Consider the following 17,770-nt stretch of genomic DNA (forward strand, 5'->3'; position numbering starts at 1 on the left):
ATGGGATGGGAGGGGACAGGACGGAGCCCCGGCTCACGGGGGTGGGATGAGATGGAGCCCCGATCTCCCCGGGATGGGATGGGATGGAGCCCCGGTCTCCCCGGGATGGGATGGGATGGAGCCCCGGTCTCCCCGGGATGGGATGGGATGGAGCCCCGGTCTCCCCGGGATGGGATGGGATGGAGCCCCGGTCTCCCCGGGATGCAGCCCCAGGTCCCCGCAGAGCTCCAGGAGCCCTCGGGAGCGCTGGGAAAAGCCTCGCCAAGGGCAGTGCCAGCCCTGGCCGCTGCTGCCGTGCTGGCTCGGGCTGTTCTGAGCCGCCTGTGTTTGCTGTGACTCAGAGCTCGGGGATGTGGTGCCAGCCCAGGCTCCTGCTGTGCAGGGAAATGTCACCCTTGGGTGGTGCCAGCAGAGAAGGGCCCGGTCAAACCCACCTGCAGAGCGGGGTTTGGGGGGGATGAATTCTCCTTGGCTTTGCTCGTCCAAAGCCAGGGCACCCTGGGGGCGCCGGGGCTCCATGCCAGGAGCTGCTCCAAACGCAGGCAGGGAAAAGGCTGGGGAGGAGCTGGCACCCAGCCCATGGCAGCAGGGAACGGGTGACACCTCCCTGAAGGACAGGACACCCCGGATGGCACAGCCACAGGGCTGGGCACCCCCTCTGCTGCTCCTTCCTCATCCTCCCCATCACCTGCAGGGACTGGGGTGAGCTCAGGGGTTTTTTGCCTGCTGGGCAGTGTCCCCACAGCTGAAGGCACAGAAACCTGGAAAACTTCACTCAGCTGCTGCAGCCTGTTGGGATGGATAGGGATCTGACAGGGAGGTCTCACAGATGTGTATGAATAGCAGAAAGATCTTTGAATGTAGAATCTGAAGAAGGAATAAAAATAAAAGCAAGTTTTGATATGGAAGAAAAGAATTGCTGAGCCAGTCTGACTGGGTAACTAGAAGGCAGAGGGTAAAATGAGCTGGAAGGGTTTTTTACAACTCTGAGCAAAGCATAAACCCACCTAAAACAAAAGATATTTTTACCAAGCACAAAGATTTTCACAGGCAAACAAGAAAGCCAATGCTGCAAGTTAAAAAAATGATCTTAGATTTTTCCAGTGCAAGAAAACTGAAAAACAACTTCTAACTTAAACTGTAACACACTGACCTTTTGTGATTGGAAAATAGAAACATGGATATGGTGATGTTAGTAGTTCTGATAGGCTGTAGGTAATAGTAAAAGTATTGATTGGTTGTTATGCATTAAAATAAAAGTATAGAATGCATTGAAACCAGAACTAGAGTTGGCTTCAGACAAATCCACAGCTGAGGTGACAGGCTGGGCTGGGCTCTGTCACCCATGACCCTGAATTGCTGAATCCTCTGGATGCAATAAACAGCATTTTAAATAATAAATAAATTGCTGGATCATTTGGATACAATAAACAGCATTTTAAATAAATTGCTGTATTTCTGGCTACAATAAACAGCATTTAAAGAGCCAGTCTGGAGTCCCCATCCCTCCTTTGGGCTCTCACACCAGCCCTGGCCAGCCTGCAGCAGAGGGGACAGCCCCTCCCTGGGGACAGCCGTCACACCCCTGGGGCTCAAAGGCTCTGAGTGTCCTCACCTCTGTGTTTCATCCCCATTTTCCTCATTTCCAGCACACACAGCTCCTTCCCAGCAGCTCAGCCCCCAGCTGGGGCTCTCAGGACCACACCTGGCTCCCCTCAGCAAAACCCAAACCCACCCCAGCACCACGTGGCAGAAACGCTGCTCAGAGGCAGCACAAACCCGAATAAACCCGAGTTAATTATTTTATTAAGTGAAACGGGCTCAGGCTGTGCAGGACAGGGAGGCACCAGATCCAACCCTGAGCACACACCCCGAGCTGCAAAAGCCTCCAGCTCCACAAATCTGAGGGAAAAGCCATCATTTTGTTTGTCAGTCACTTAACTGCAAGCAGATGATGGGAAAAACCACAGAAAATCCTCCAGAGCTGCACCCAGCTGGGAGTGCTGGGTAAGGAGAGCTGCTCCTGTGGCCACAGAAAGCACCAGGGCCCAACCTGCACACAAAAGGTCAAGGTGACAATTTTTTGGCTTCCAGAGCCCTGTGGTTCAACATCAGAAAGTCAAGAAGTGACACAAAGGGAAAGGGAGGATAACACATCCTGCAGCAGCACAGAGGAATCTGGGCTAAAACCTGACAGCAAAGAGACAGGAGAAAATACCACAGGTTTTTCAAGACTCTTTTAACTCGAGTTAATGTTACACACATAATCCAATCTTCAGCCAGGGCCACATTACAAGGAAAAAATCCCCTGGGATTGGGTTTTACCCTCTCTCACTCCTGGGAGGGAGATGCTGCACAGAATCCTGCCCTAAACCAGCAGAGCCCAGCCCGAGCCTCCTCCAGCACAGGGCAGCAGCCAGGACTGTGGGAGATGTGGAAAATTCCCAGCCCTCGTTTTGCCTCTCCCTCACCCCGTGCTTCCTTCATGGCTTTTGTGGGAATTTGGAGTTGAATTATTCCCGGGGAAGTGCTGAGTGTGCAGCCAGAGCTGAAGGAATCAGTAATTGATGGATGTAGATGTGGATGTGGGATGAGCAGAGAGCTCCCAGGGGAGCACAGGGATCTGGGCAGAAAGGAGAGCAGGGGGCTGTGGGGAGGACAAAGCTCAGCTCTGGCAGACAAATGGAGGATTTAGGAGGAAAAAACCCAATGCGGTGACATTTGTGTGCCCACAGGGACATGGGCACTGCCAGGCCTGGGGACAGAGCCACGAGGTTCTTTAATTAAAAAAAAAAAAAAAAAAGGAGTGAAAGGGGTGAAAGATCCCTGTAAAGCACCACGTGGCAGGAATGGGGCTGTGTGCTGTGGCACAGGGCAGAAAACATTGTAATTGTGTGGCTGAAATTAATCTGGAGCAGGGGAACAGCTCAGAGCCCATCAGTGGCACTGAGTGCTCTGTAACACTGGGCTGGGGGACAATGGGGACAACCCCAGGCTCCCCACGGGGACAGGAGCTGTCCTTGTCCCTGCACAGCCACCTCCATCCTCCCAAACCCATCCCCAAATTCCCCACGGGGACAGGAGCTGTCCCTGTCCCTGCACAGCCACCTCCATCCTCCCAAACCCATCCCCAGCCCAGGGCAAACCCCTCTGCCTCCCCCCAGCATTGGGGAAGGACAATTCCCCCCCTCGGGAAACCCTCCCCACTCACCCTGCACCAGCCAAGCTCCTGCAGGAGCTGGGAGAGCAGCACAAACCCCAGCCAGGGCCACAGGCAGCACCCGGCCCCTTTCCTGGCAGAGATTTATGGCCCGAGACACTTGTGCTGTTTAATTACCTCCTCAGCCTTAACTGGCTGCCGTGTCCTTCAGGGACAAAGCAATTCCAGCAGCACACGTTCCCTTTTTTCCATCTGGGGATTTGCTTCCCTGCTGCCCTTGAGAAGGGAGAGTTTGGGCTTGGCCACGTCAATTAACACCCCCCAAATTAGCCCAAACCTTCCCTTCCCTTCCAATAATCCCAGCTGGAAGGGATCAGGATAACCATCCTGTCTGTCTGTTTATCCTTTATCCTTTATCCTTTATCCTTTATCCTTTATCCTTTATCCATCCATCCATCCATCCATCCATCCATCCATCCACCCACCCACCCACCCATCCACCCATTTATCTACCTATTGATTTATCTGGTTATCCATCAGTCAATCTATCTATTGATTTATGTGTCTATCCATCCATTTATCTATCTATTGGTTTATCTATCATACATCTATTTATCTATCCATCAATCTATTGATTTATCTCTCCATCCATCTATTGATTTATCCATCCATCTATTCATTTATCTATTATCCATCTGTTTATCTACTCATCTATCTATTGATTTGTCTATCCATCCATCCATAGATCTATCTATTCATCCATCCACCTTTCTATTAATCCATCTCTCCATCTCCCCATCCATGCATTTATTCACCCATCCACCCATCCATCAGAAATGAGACAGAGGAGAAGAAAGAGGATTTTTTTTCCCCCGTGCAAAACCAGAAGTTTTAAATAAAATCTCTGCAATAACACATACAATGACTAAAACATTTTCGGGTCCACACCCACAGAAGAATCACCAGGCTTGGGAGAGCTCCACAGAATTCAGATTTTGGTTTGTTCCAAGACACTGCCCTGTGTCTGTAGTTGTGCCCACAGCAACCAAACTCGACCAAAATAAAACCTGAGGGGAATAAAATAAAACCCCAGTGCAGCAGCCTGGGGGGAGGTGACCTCCAGGGGACCCCTCACACACCCCCTCAGAGGTGGGGGGGATGCAGCCAAACTGGGGAAATCATGGCACAGTTCTCCTGATATAAACTGCACAGAGTTTGTCTTATTGCTACAAAAATACGAAAAAAAAAAAAAAAAAAAAAAGTAAAAAAGTCACTGTTCCTGACGCTGGTGGTGGGAAAACAACGTTGCTTAGAAACATCCCCATCAGGGCTCCAGAACCGCTCCTTTCTGTGCAGAAAATGAATAAAATATGTAATTTATTCCCTGAAACAAAAAAGAGGCTGTTTCAAGAGACATCAAAATCCCGATGAAAGCAGAGACCCTCCCCATTTCCTCTGCTGTCCCTCACCTGTCACCTGGGGGGTGGGGACAGTGACACCTGGCTTAGCCTTGACCCCAACCCCACCCCTGGCTCCTGCAGGGGGAAATTACAGAGTCCCAAAATCCCAGAGTGGTTTGGGGTGGAGGGACATTAAATCCCCCCCAGTGCCACCCCAGCCATGGCAGGGACACCTCCCACTGTCCCAGGTGGCTCCAACCCCAATGTCCAGCCTGGCCTTGGGCACTGCCAGTTCTCTGAATAAAGAATTCCTTCCCCAATATCTGATCTAAATCCCTCTTCTTTTCATTTAAACCTGGCCCCCCCGTGTCCCATCACTACCTGCCCGTTTTTAAAAAGTTGCTCTCCCCGGTTTTTGTGCACGTCCTGGAAGATGCTCAGCTCGTCCTGGCACCTCGGGTACATCCATTTGTCACAATCCATCGCTCTCAGGCTCGCAGGGAGCCATGGAGGTGCTAATTGTCGCCTTTAATTAACCCGGGTGGTTTCCTGCTCTCAGAGCTCCCTCAGCATCTCAGGCAATCAGGAGCTGTCCCCAGGCCAGGCTCTGGTGGCAGGAGGTTGTCACTGAGCGCCGTGGGTGGGAGGAGAGGCAAATAATAAATCAAATTTTGTGTGTGTGTGTTGGGAACAGCGCACCGGAGAGCACGCAGGGCACAATTCACCTCCTGTACCCGTCACTGCAGCCACGAGCAGCCGCAGCTTCGGGCTTGGGGCTGGCTCCGGGTTTCAAACCCCTCTGAGCAGCTCAGTGAGCAGGGTCTGAGTGTCCCAGGACAGCCAGGACACCCCGGGCAGCGACAAATCAATCACAGCGACAAATCACAGCGCCCCCACTGCCCGCGGGGGGCGGTCACTGCTGGGGAGGAAGGGGTTAAACGTGTCAGATTTAATGGGAAATAAAAAGGGAGAGTTTGGGCAAACCCCGCTGAGCAGCGCTCCTGGCTCCAGCACTGCCCTTGCTGCTCATCCCTCAGAAATATTCCTCAATTCACAAATGTCCTAAAGGGAATCTGTCCCACCCCAACGCGACCCAAACTGCTCCTCACCAGGCAGGGGACACAGCCCAGCTGAGATCACAGTGTCCCCACAGTGCCACCACAGTGTCACCACAGTGCCATCAGTGTCCCCACAGTGCCACCTGTGCCTACAGTGCCACCACAGTGTCACCACAGTGCCACCTCATCCCCACAGTGCCACCTGTCCCCACAGTGCCCACAGTGTCACCTCGTCCCCACACCATCCCATGGCCCTGGCACCTTTGGGTGCCACATCCCAGCAAAGGTTCCTTGTGTGGACAGAGGTCAGGACAGCTCCAGGCCATAAAGCTGCAGCTTTAGAGACAGAGAATCAGAATGACACAACGTCCTGGGCTGGAAGGGACCCCAAAGAGCCACCCAAAGAATGGGATCCCAAAGAATGAGACCCCAAAGAATGGGACCCCAAAGAATGATATCCCAAAGAATGGGACCCCAAAGAATGAGACCCCAAAGAATGGGACCCCAAAGAATGGGATCCCAAAGAATGGGACCCCAAAGAATGAGACCCCAAAGAATGGGACCCCAAAGAATGGGATCCCAAAGAATGGGATCCCAAAGAATGGGACCCCAAAGAGCTCCTGGCCCTGCACAGCCACCCCAAGAACCCCACTTGTGCATCCCTGAGTGTTCCCTAAATGCTCCTGGCTTGATGAAGTTGGGATTTTTATGCAAAGCGTCCAATCTCAGGAATTTTTTACCTGTGTTCTCAGTGATGAGGAGCACAGATCAACATGACAGAGTGACAAACCTGCGAAGCTGCAGCAGCTGGAGCAGGGGAGGTGGCCCCAGCTCGTGTGAGCTGCAAACTGCGATTTCCTCCCTCCCCTGAGCACGTGCAGCCTTCCCTGTGCTCTCCATCTGACACCTGCACTGTGGGACCGTGCTCGTGTTTGCTGCCTGGCAAACTGCCGTGTGATCTCCTACCTGTTACAGAATAAAAGGGAATTTCATTCGGATCACGGGCTCCGGGAGCAGCGCTGCCTCCCTGCTGCCTCAGGGGTAGGAGGAGATGGAACACCCCTGCCATGGGCACAGGGACACCTCCCACTGCCCCAGGGTGCTCCAACCCCAATGCCCGGTCCATGACAGTCCCAGGGGTCCCCTCCGTGCCTCTGAGCAGCTCCTGCTCCATGTTCAGGATCAGGTCAGGGATACAAAATAGGAAACTCGTGGAATAATGCAGAGACCAAGCAGGGCAGTGCTGATGGGCTGGGCAAGGGCAGAGGGGCAGGCAGGAGGTGGCTCCTGGGCAGTGGGCACCCAGCTGGGTCACAGGAGGGATGGCACAGGGGGCGAGCAGGTATCCAGGGCATCCAGCCCCCGTTCCCTGGCTCCCTGCTCGCTCCCAATCCTCTCCCGGACTCGTAGGGCTGTGCCTGCGTAGGTGAAATTCCCCAGCGTTTTCCTCGGCTGCAGGCTCACGGAAGTGGCGGATGATGCATTAAAATGTAGATAAGGCAGAGATGGGCCATGGCCCAGCCCGGCACGGCTGCCCAGGAACCCCTCGGCCACAGCTGCAGCAGCTCTGGGGTGACCGGGCGGGGATGCTGGGGTGACCAGGGGTGACCAGGGGGGATGCTGAGGTGACCAGGTGTGACCAGGGGTGACCAGGGGGGGATGTCGGGGTGACCAGGAGTGATGAGGAGTGACCAGGGGTGACCAGGAATGACCAGGGGCGACCGGGGGGGGGGGGGGGGGGGGAGGATGTCGGGGTGACCAGGGGTGATCAGGGATGACCGGGGGGAATGTTGGGGTGACGAGGGGTGACTAGGAGTGACCAGGAGTGACCAGGGGTGACCAGGAGGGGATACTGGGGCGACCAGGGGGAGATGCCAGGAGTGACCAGGGGTGACCAGGGGGGATGTCCTGGTGACCAGGAGGGGATACCGGGGGTGACCAGGAGGGGATACCGGGGGTGACGGGGGGGGGATGCCGGGGCTGGAGCGGCGTTCCCAGGGGAGCAGCTCCCTCTGGAATATCCCAGCTCATCCCGGAGCGCTGCCCACGGCGCTGCCCCCGCCGCGCTTCGTCACCGTCCGAGGCCGGCAGCAGCAGCACAGAAACTCTGTCATTCTGCAGCGAGGCTTTTCAAGTGCAGCGTTTCAGATGTCGGGGGGGATTGCGGTACCCGTGCGAAAAAGCCTCGATGGGATGGAGTTATTGTCGGGAATAAGAGGAGCGGGGAGAGCGAGGTGTGGTCCCCAGCCCCGTGGTGGGGATGGACACAGAGCAGCAGCCCCGGGACACGTCCTGCCCTGCCCCACCCACCACACATCCCAATTTTTGGAAATCAGTACCCGAGCCCTGCCTGTGTGCAGGGGCACAGCCACCAAACCCCACCGGGTTGGGAATTAGAAATGTCATTTTCTCTCCTTTCCGTGCCATCTCAAAAAATAAAATAAAATAAAAATAAAATACGGAATAAAAAAAATAAAAACAGGAAAAGCCTATCAAGGGGTGAGGGGGCTGCCTTCCCCATCCCTCAACCCACCTTGGAAAGCATCAATCACCGAGCTGAAGTGGGTGAATAATCTGGGAGTGAAAAACAGCTCCAGAGAGGCTGATCCTGAGGCAGCCCTGAGACTGGGGCAGGAATGTGAGCAGCCCCAGGATAACTCTGGGCTCTCAGCACAGCCCAGGGCAGCCCCATCCCATCAGCATCCAGAGCACCCTCAACAGGGACGGCCCAGGAAGGGGAGATTTCCCTTTGGAGGGACAATTTATCCTTGCAGCAATGTTTAGGTAAAGGCAATTCGCAGGAATTGTTAGAAAAGCAAGCAGCCTGAGGTGGGGAAACCGCTGGGAAAAATAATGGAATTTATGTTTTAATTACTGCGCAGGACTTTGGCTTTTTGACAGAGAAAATGTATTTTTTGAAAGATTTGAAGGATTGTTGAACAAGGGCTTGGAGTGACAGGATAGGAGGGAATGGATTCCCAGCGCCAGAGAGCAGGGACGGATGGGGAATTGGGGAAAAATTACCACAGGACAGGGCTTGGAGCAACCTGGGGTGGTGGGAGGTGTCCCTGCCCATGACATCCCTTCCAAACCAAGCCTGGGCTGCTCTGCTGGCTCTGGGAAGCAGCTGCAGCAATTTCCCAGCCAGCACAGCTGAAACTGCTTTTATTCTCTCTCGGTTTTTATGGAGAATTCAATGCCAAAAGGAAAATATAGGTATGCCATAAAATTTTTATGATTTCACCCTCCAAGCGTCTCCGAGGCAGCTCGTTGACATAAAGGCCACGTTCACCTGGTGGCTCCCAGGAGCTCCCAGGGACATCCAGGAGCCCCAGCCCAGCCCTCCCTCCCCCCATTGCATCCCAGGCTCTCCACATGTTGCATCCAGCTGGATTTGAGCTGCTGTGGGCCCTGAATAGAATCTCATCCCAATCCTGAATTTTGTAACCAAAAGCAAGGATAAACCTGCTCCAGCTTCCCCCTTGAGGAGCTGCCAGGGACGAGGCAGCAGGAGTTCAATGGGGGCATCCAGGAGCTTCAGGACCCTTTTTTTCCATAAGTTTCCTATTTCCCCTGCTTCTCAAACCCTGTGTCCCACTGATTATTTCTGTTCTGGCCAGAGCTGTGCCAGTAAACATCTCCCAAAACCCGTTTGCAGGGAGCTGCAGAGCCCCGAGGGAGCACCCAGCCAGCCCAGGGAGCATCAGGACACCAAGCCCTGCTCCCTGAGGGCAGTTGATGGTGCTACAAAAGCAGTTTGAGAAACAATTCAAATATATTTGGATGCCTCGAGGAGCAAATCCCGGCCAGGGCATTTTCCTTTCCTCAGAGACAATTAATTTCTTAACAAACACATTCTACAGAAGGCGTTTGGTAGTGTTAGTTCTGAAATAAAAATAAGCACGCTCAAAATTCCAATTGGGTTTTGCCAAAGCAGCCAGGCTAAAATAATACATTTTAAATGTCTTAAACTGTGCACTTCCCAAGTAATTAAATTACAGCACAACGACTTCTCTTCCATCCGTTTAAGCATTAGATTAAAGTTGTCAGGCAGCTTCAGATGGAAAATACCAGGCTGCAGGGAAGGGTTTGGGAGAGGGTGGAGCAGGGACCAGCAGCAGCCCCAGCAGGGGACAGCCACCCTCTGCCAGTGCCCAGAGAGGGGACAGGGGACACAGGAGTGGCAGTGCTGGGACAGCCACCCATGGGGGACAGAGCTGTAGGTGACAGGGACAGTCATCCCTGGGTGACAGGTACATCCAACCTTGTGTGAAGTGACACCCCAACAGGTGACAGTGACACCCATCCAGGAGTGACAGTGACACCCCCAAGGACGACAGTGACACCCCCAGGTGACAGTGACACCCCCACGGGTGACAGTGACACTCATGGGTGACAGGGACACCCCCAGGTGACAGTGACACCCCTAGAGGTAATAGTGACACCCATGGGTGACAGTGACACCCACAGGTGACAGTGACACCCCCAGAGGTGACAGTGACACCGCCGGGTGACAGTGACACCCCCACAGGTGACAGTGACACCCCCAGAGGTGACAGGGACTCCCCCGGGTGACAGTGACACCCCCGGGTGACAGTGACACCCCCACAGGCTGCTCCTTGCCCTGCCCGTGCCCCTGGGCCGTGGGCGGCTCCGTGGCTCAACCCCCACAGCTCCCCTGCGTGGTTTAAAAGCTGCCTTAAAATATCCTCATTTTCCTCCCCCAGCAGCCGAGTGTCACACGAGTCGTGCTCTGCGAGCAGGGTTTGTCCTTGAGCCCAGTCCTGTCCCGAGCCCGGGGTCACACCGGGGTCACCCTGGGGTCACCCTGGGGTCACACTGGGGTCACACCGGGGTCACACCGGGGTGGGCATCCCTGCCGAGCTGTGCCCGGTGCCCCCAGTGCCACCCACAGCCGGGCAGGGCTGTCCCCAGCAGGGGCTGGGCAGCAGAAACCCCTCTGGCTGCAGCTGCACAGGGTGGGCAAAGGCAGGCTGGAGAGCTGGGAACAGCTGGAACAGCTGGAACAGCTGGGCAGGTGCCCCAAAGCAAAGCCAGCTCTGCTCCACATCTGACACCTGGGAGAGCAGACCCACCTCCTTCGCTAGCCCAGGCACCTGCAAAGCCCCATTTATCCGGGAATCGTGGAAATGCTGAGGCTGGGAAGAGCTGGGGGGTGGCAGAGCCAGCCCCAGAGCCCCAAGGGACGAGGGAATTCCTGCCAAACCCCATCAGTCCCTGGATTTGGAGTGGGGCTGGTGAATAAATGTGTGTCCAAACCTAACCCTGCAGCATGATGAGGGGAGAGAAATGCAAACCCCACCAAGCCCCAGCCTCACCTCGGAGCTGCAAACTCCCTGGGAGCCACTGGCAAAGTGAAAGCAGCACAAATCAGCAGATTCTGTTTACTCTACTGGCTCCTTTCCCTTCTCCTTTGAGTTATTCCTGCTTCCTTTAGAGCCATTATAAGCTACAGGCCTGGGGGAAAAGCATTGTGAATTCAGCGTAAATCCATTCTGTTCACTGGATTAGTCTTAATTTGCAGCAGGAAAATTAAGATCAGACGATGAGCCATAAAAATCAGCCTGATGTGGAGAGTACTGAAACAATATGGAACTTAATTTCAAAATAATTGCACCATTTGCATGTGAGAGAGTTTAAAACTGCTCATAATTGCAGCAAGACTTAAATAAACCACAATTTCCTAAATATGTGAGGTAGTTATTATGGTTAATGCTTGGAAAAAGAAACGCAGGGGAAAAGGAAGGCACAGATAAGAAATAAAATACCTGCACCCCTCGGCAAGCACAGGGCTGAGCTCCAATTCCCAGGGGAATTCTGCAGCCCAAGGTGACCTGTGTGTGTTTGCAGCCCTGCGGGTCGGGGCTGGTTTGGTTTGGGCTCCCCCAAGCCCAGGACACCTCGTGCTCTGCGGGGCCATTCCCGATGCCACAGAGGCAATCTGCGTTTTTTTAATAAAATCGTTTCTGCTTCCAGCCCCCGGGTGACCCGGCCGTGTTCAAAGCAGTGGAAGGATGAGGTTTGATGGTGCTCACACATCTCTGACACGGCCGGGGGCTCTGCAGGGCTCCAGCCCCTCTCTGGGATTCCTCCTCCTCCCCCTCCTCCTCCTCCTCCTCTTCCTCCTTCTCTTCCTCCTCCTCCTCCTCTTCCTCCTCCTCCTCCTCCTCTGCCAGCCCTCGGCAGCTGCACCAGGAGCCCGTCCAGGATCGGCCGAGGGATGTTCCATGGAACCACTGAATCATCACAATTTTGGAAGGGACTTCCAAGCCCATCCAGTGCCACCCCTGCCATGGATCCCAACCTTCCACTGTGCCAGCCCCAGTGTCCAGCCTGGCCTCGGGCACTGCCAGGGATCCAGGGGCAGGATCCATGTGCCAGGGGCTCAGGCCTCACAGAGAACAATTTCTTCCTAAAATCTACTCTAAATCTCTCCTCTTTCCCAGGGGATGAAGAAGAAAGCAAACTTCACTTGTCAAGGTTTATCTCCAGATCACCTTTACCTCATTCCAATGTCAGCAGCTTTCTTTCTGCAGATTTCTCCCTGTACCATCCCCAAACGCTCAACTCCTCCCAGATTTGAAAACAATGCTGGGGAGGGAAAGAACTCTTATCTGCCCTCCCTTCCTCCTGCTTTATTCCCTTGTTTTTCAGCTCTTATTTTACAATCGTTAGTAACACTTCTCTAATGAGGGAAGGCTCTCACCCCTCGGGGTGGGAAGGATGGGTTTGCCCTCGGGGGATGGTGCTCGGCCTCTCCTCACCCTGCCCAGGCTCCCTGGAATACAAACTCCACCAATTTGCCTTTGCAGATACAATTTTTTGTTTAGGCTCGAGCCGGAGTTAATGGTCAAAGCTGCCTCCATCAATTATGGATGAACACAAATAGATAGTTGTGCTCTGTAAATTGGGTCCCCCGTGCCCATGCGCAGCAAAAGGGTTATTTCTGAATTGCTGACGGCCCTAAATCGGCCCTGCAGCAGCAGAGCCCGGCACAGCCCAGGTCCAGACACAGCTCAGGGCACAGCCCAGCTCGGGGCACAGCCCAGTCCTCAGCATATCCCAGTTCCCATCACATCCCAGCTCTGGGCACATCCCAGCTCCCAGCACATCTCAGCTCCCATCACATCCCAGTTCCCATCACATCCCAGTTCCCAGCACATCCCAGCTCTGGGCATGGAGCAGGCTCCTGGGGAGATGGGGAGCTCTGGGCAAGGCTTTGCTGTGATGGAAAGGGGTTGGTATCAAAGAATCTGGGAATTCCAGACTGGCTTGGGCTGCAAGGGACCTTAAAGATCCATTGCCAAGGCATCACCAACCTCACTGTACAAACTTCCTGATATGTAATTTTAACTCAGGGAACACAAGGCTGGTGCCAGTCTCCCTTGGAGAAGTCGTTCCCTGCGGTAGCAGCACCACATCCCAAATAGCCCCCAGCACCAGGATCACGGGCTGGATCCATTTTACTGAGAAGAATTTTAAGGAAGACACGGCAAATTAGGTGAGAGGAGAACTCGGGCTGTGACCTCTCCATGGAACAGAGCGGGTGGAGGCCCGGGCTGCCCTCCCTGCTCCTGCTGCGTGAGCATCATCTCGGGGAGGCAAAGCAGAGCAAAGCAAAGCGAAGCAAAGCAGAGCAAAGCAAAGCAGAGCAAAGCAAAGCAAAACGAAGCAAAGCAAAGCAAAGCAAAGCAAAGCAAAGCAAAGCAAAGCAAAGCAAAGCAGAGCAAAGCAAAGCAAAACGAAGCAAAGCAAAGTAAAGCAGAGCAGAGCAGAGCAGAGCCACATCCTTTGTTTCCAGCTGCGGTGCGGCAGATTGCAATTTTCCAAGGCAAGCGCTGCAAGTACATCATTTCCAAAGAAAGGCTTGAAGTGATCCCAGATATTCCCCCCGAGCATGTGGGCAGGCTCCCCGGTGGGACTGAACTGGAGCATTAAAAAGGATAAAAGAGAGCAGCCCCTCTGCCCACCCTCCTTGTGCGGGAGGAGCAGCGAGGCTGTGCCCGGCGGGGACAGCGGAGGGGACGCCTGGCAGCTCCTGTCCTGCCAGGGCAGATGCCAAACTCCGAGCTCGTTTCGCGCAGGCAGAGCCGAGGTTCGCTCAGGTGAGCGCCGCGGGGACGCACCTGAGTCCTCGTACTCGCAGCTGCTTCCCGGCGAGCGCATTTATTCCCGTAAACTTTTGCCTTTCATCTCCCGGCTCGGTCCCCGAGCTGGAGCGGGGCCAGACACATGTCACTTGGTGAAAAGCCCCCGAGCTGGCTCCTGTCCCGCCCCCACCCCTGTCACAGGCGTAGTCGCTGTCTCTCCCTTTTACATAATCGCGGCGGATCGGGAGCGCCTGGCAGCCGGGGGAGGCTCGGGAGCATCCCGGGAGCGCAGCGGGAGCTGCGGGGCTCCTCGGGGGCGCAGGGGGGTGGCTCTCGGTATTTTTAGAGTGAATCGAGGGCCAGCGTGGCTGTTCTGGCATTTGGAGCAGCTCACGCTGCAGAGCTCGGCATCAAGGACATAATTCAGGCAGAAAATGAATTGGGAAGGACTTCAGCTTCAAAATGTGAGGGAGCTGGGGACTTCAGAGAATTATTGTTGCAGCCGCTGGGAGATGCCTTTGGCTGTGGATTCCCCTCGGGCTGAGGAATGGGTCCCAAGGTGAGCACGGAATTCCAGCTCCATTGGTTGGGAGGAAGGCGCTTCCCCGCCCAAAGGTTATCGCGACTCAGCAGCTCAGCCCGGGGGTTACTCAGCTCTTCCTCCAAATTCCCCTGCGCTGCTTCTCTAGGGGGAGAAATCAGCTCTGCACACGGAGAGATTCGCCAGCAGAAACACAGATTAGTCATAAAGATAAAACCTCAGCCTTGTCGCCAACGAGCTGCTATTCCTGGTGCGACTCCCAGGTCTGGGGCAGACGGAGCCGGGGCTGTGAGAACTCCGGTGGGACAACCCACCCTCACTCTCCAAACCTCAGCCAGGAATAAGGCAGGAAGGACTCGCTAAGGCCCAACTGTGGAGGCTGCAGGAGCAAGGAATTGTGATTTCTGGGGTGTTGGTACCCTGGAGAGAGCGCTGGGAGCCCGGGGAAATCAGGGGATAACTGCTGGCAATCAGCACACAGTGCCCCGACAGCCAGCAAGCAGGGCTGGGGACAGATCGTGACTCTGGGTGACACCATCAAAGACTCATCTCCCACAGATGAGCTGATGGGGAAACTGAGGCACGATGGCTTGGATGGGGCTGCCAGAGGGGTCAGGGGTCACAGGAGCTGCTGGCTGCCACTGCTCTGCTGGGAAGGGGGTTAAAGGACAATTTTCACTGATTTTGTGTGCCCTGTCTTCGGACAAGACTCCCTGCCATGACCCAAACACTGCCCTGCTAACACCTGGGGCTGGACTGCAGTGCCCAGGAGCTGGGATCCCCCCTGGGATCCACTGCCCCTTCCAGGATCCCCCCTGGGATTCACTGTCCCTTCCAGGATCCCCCTGGACTCTGCTCCTGCCAGGATCCCCCTGGACTCTGCCCTTGCCATGCCACCCCCAGCCCCCTGTCCAGCTGGGAGCTGGATCTAGGAAACATTTATGAACCTTTATTAACCCAGGAGACATTTATGAACCAGCAGTTCTGCCCTGGCCACAGGCTCACTGAGGACTTCTGCTGCCAACACCACGCCAGGACGGTGCAAGGTCCCTGCTGGAAGTTGGTCATGGCTGAAGGACAGGGACAAGCAGCTTCCACTCGGCTAAGGCCGGGCTTCCACTCGGGCTAAACCTCCCTGTCACTGATCAACCATCCAAGCAAAGCACAGAAAATGACATCTGAGCGCCCCATCCATGCTGCTTCCAATGTTTGCAGCTCCTGGACAGTCGACAGTGACATTTTCTGAGCTGCAGGATCACCCTGCGCTGGCTGCACCACGCCTGGATCCCAGAGTGGCTTTGCAGCCGTCCCACAGGCAGCATTAACACCAAACTGCATCCTGCAGCTCCTCGGGCAGCTCTGGGGGCACAGGAGCCCTGGCTGGTATCCCACGGGCTGGGAAGCAGCAGGATAAAGCTGCCAGGAGCCCCACACCCCTCAGCCTGCCCATGGAGCCCTCCTGTGCCAGCTGCCTCCGCCAGCAGCAGCTCCACCTCGGGCACGGGGTGCAGCGATCCCAGGATGTTCCCTCTCCCTGTCCAAACGTCACCCATTGGGGGCTGAAAGGGACACCCTGAACAGGCAAAAACCGAAGGCACACAAATCCTTCTCACTTGCAGACAAAGGTAGGACAGAGAAGCTGCTCAGCTGCCCACACCGAGCACTTCAGACCGAACTCAGCCATTCTCTATTTTTCCTGCCTAGGTTAGGAGGAATAAAAACCTGTGAGAGGCAGGAGACATTCCATAGGAATGCCTGAGATTTTGTTTTCTGCATTTGCCTAAAATTGGCTTTGATCTCATCCTCCCCAAGTGAAGCAGGTGAGAAGTCCGTGAGCCACCCCCACGGTGGATTGATCCCCACAGCAAACGCCTCTGCTCCACACAACGCACTGCAAACCAACTTTCCCCGTCCAGCCCCAGGCATGCTTTGCTAATTGATTTTTCTGCTCATTAGCACCGATATTAGTTACATCGAACACTTAATAGGAACCATCTTAGCACCACTGTCACAAATTCACGACGCTGCACAGAATCTGCCAGAGCGAGTGGGGTTTTGGTATAAAATCACAAATCCATATGCCCGCAAAACCACAAACACCCCAAAGCTTTCCAGTTATGCTCAAGTTGAAAAATCTATTAATAACCCGAGGAGAGAGCTCCTCTGCAAAACCAGGTGCATCCAGGCAGGCAAAGTAAAGAGCAATTGCACCGCAAGGGAACAAAGACCGAGACCGTGCCCATACCTATATTTCATGCCCGTTTGCTTTGCGGTGGATTCTTTTAATGAAATGTGATGCTGCGGGGTGAATGTCCCCAAACTGCGAGCGATAATAGCCACTGTCCGAAATTTCGCCCGGGCTGCATTCACTACGTTCGGGGTGGTGGTGTTCTGCTTGCTGATGAGCCTGTCTTCACCATTTCTCTTCAAGTTGTGGTCAGTGCAGGCGATGGACACTTGCATCGCGGCCCGGGCGGGGGGCGGGCGGACCCCCGGCCCCGCACGGGCTGCAGCTGCCCAGCAAAGCCCCGGCCTGGGACTGCCCGAGCTCGGGGGGCTCCGGGAGAGCCTCCAGCCGAACGCGAACTTGCCACGGCAACCGCGCCAGCGGCTTGGGGCTCACTCCGGGCTGTCCGCGGCGATGCTGCTGCTTCAGGCACAAGCATCCATCCAGTCAGGAGCGCAGATCCTTCATGGTGATCGCTCCGCCAGCCGCTCTGCCTCGCCGCAGCCTCCCGGCCGCCGCTTTTAAATCACTGCGGGCATCCTGCGAGCGCCGGGCTCCGGAGCGCCAAGTGCTGAGCAGGCACAGCCGAGCCCCGTCCCTAAGGAGAGGCAGCATCCATCGGTGTCCTTCGGCCGGGCGCAGCAGCGCTACCTCCCACCCATGGCAGCCCGCCGAGCGCTGGCAGCGGCTCCGCAGCGGAGCCGGGATCCCCCGGCAGAGCCTGCGGGGAGGATGGCGAGGATGGCGAGGATGAGATCCACGGGCCTCCTTTGTGCTCGGAGGGAAGGCGGGCGGTTCAGGCAGATCCGCCCGGAAAAATCGCTGTCGGTATCGCTAGGCGAGGTCTTCGACAGCGGGCAGCGATTCGGTGTTAAAATGGGTTAATGATGGGGAAAGGAATGAAAAAAAAAAATAGAGGGGAGGGGGAGGAAGATCGCCGTGCTCCGGTGTGTGAGGGAGTTAACACGTTAATGCCGTGCTCCTGGCACCCGGAGCCGCCGCCCGCAGCAGGGCCGGGGTTAATCCTGCTCCCCCAGCATCGCCAGCGGAATAAACCGCAGCGAAAAGGCTTTGAAACAAAACCATCCCCATCCCTGAGCAGAGCAAACCATCCCCATCCCTGAGCAGAGCAAACCATCCCCATTCCCGAGCAGAGGAGACCATCTCCATCCCCATCCCCATCCTCATCCCCATTCTCATCCCCATCTCCATCCCATCCCCACCCCTGGCCGTGCCCGAGCCCGTGCTCCAAGCCTGGCACTGCCCTGTGCCA

At 55.3% G+C, this 17,770-nt stretch overlaps 1 protein-coding gene across 2 annotated transcripts in view; it reads right to left on the minus strand.

Annotated features, from left to right (window-relative positions):
- KCNAB1 (potassium voltage-gated channel subfamily A regulatory beta subunit 1) overlaps positions 1-17,549 on the minus strand; it is a 45,140-nt gene extending 27,591 nt beyond the window's left edge. Inside the window, exon 1 of one of the 2 annotated variants that reach the window (XM_088171109.1) lies at positions 16,516-17,549. In XM_088171109.1, the coding sequence (XP_088027235.1) occupies positions 16,516-16,733 (218 nt within the window). In that variant the 5' untranslated portion in view covers positions 16,734-17,549. Of the gene's footprint in view, positions 1-13,765; positions 14,004-16,515 lie in introns of those variants that run through there. The other variant, XM_088171110.1, reaches the window with a different exon arrangement.
- Between the last annotated feature and the right edge of the window lie 221 nt (positions 17,550-17,770).

Source organism: Sturnus vulgaris, chromosome 10 (assembly GCF_052056855.1).
Source record: "Sturnus vulgaris isolate bStuVul1 chromosome 10, bStuVul1.hap1, whole genome shotgun sequence".
Taxonomy (NCBI): Eukaryota; Metazoa; Chordata; class Aves; order Passeriformes; family Sturnidae; genus Sturnus; species Sturnus vulgaris.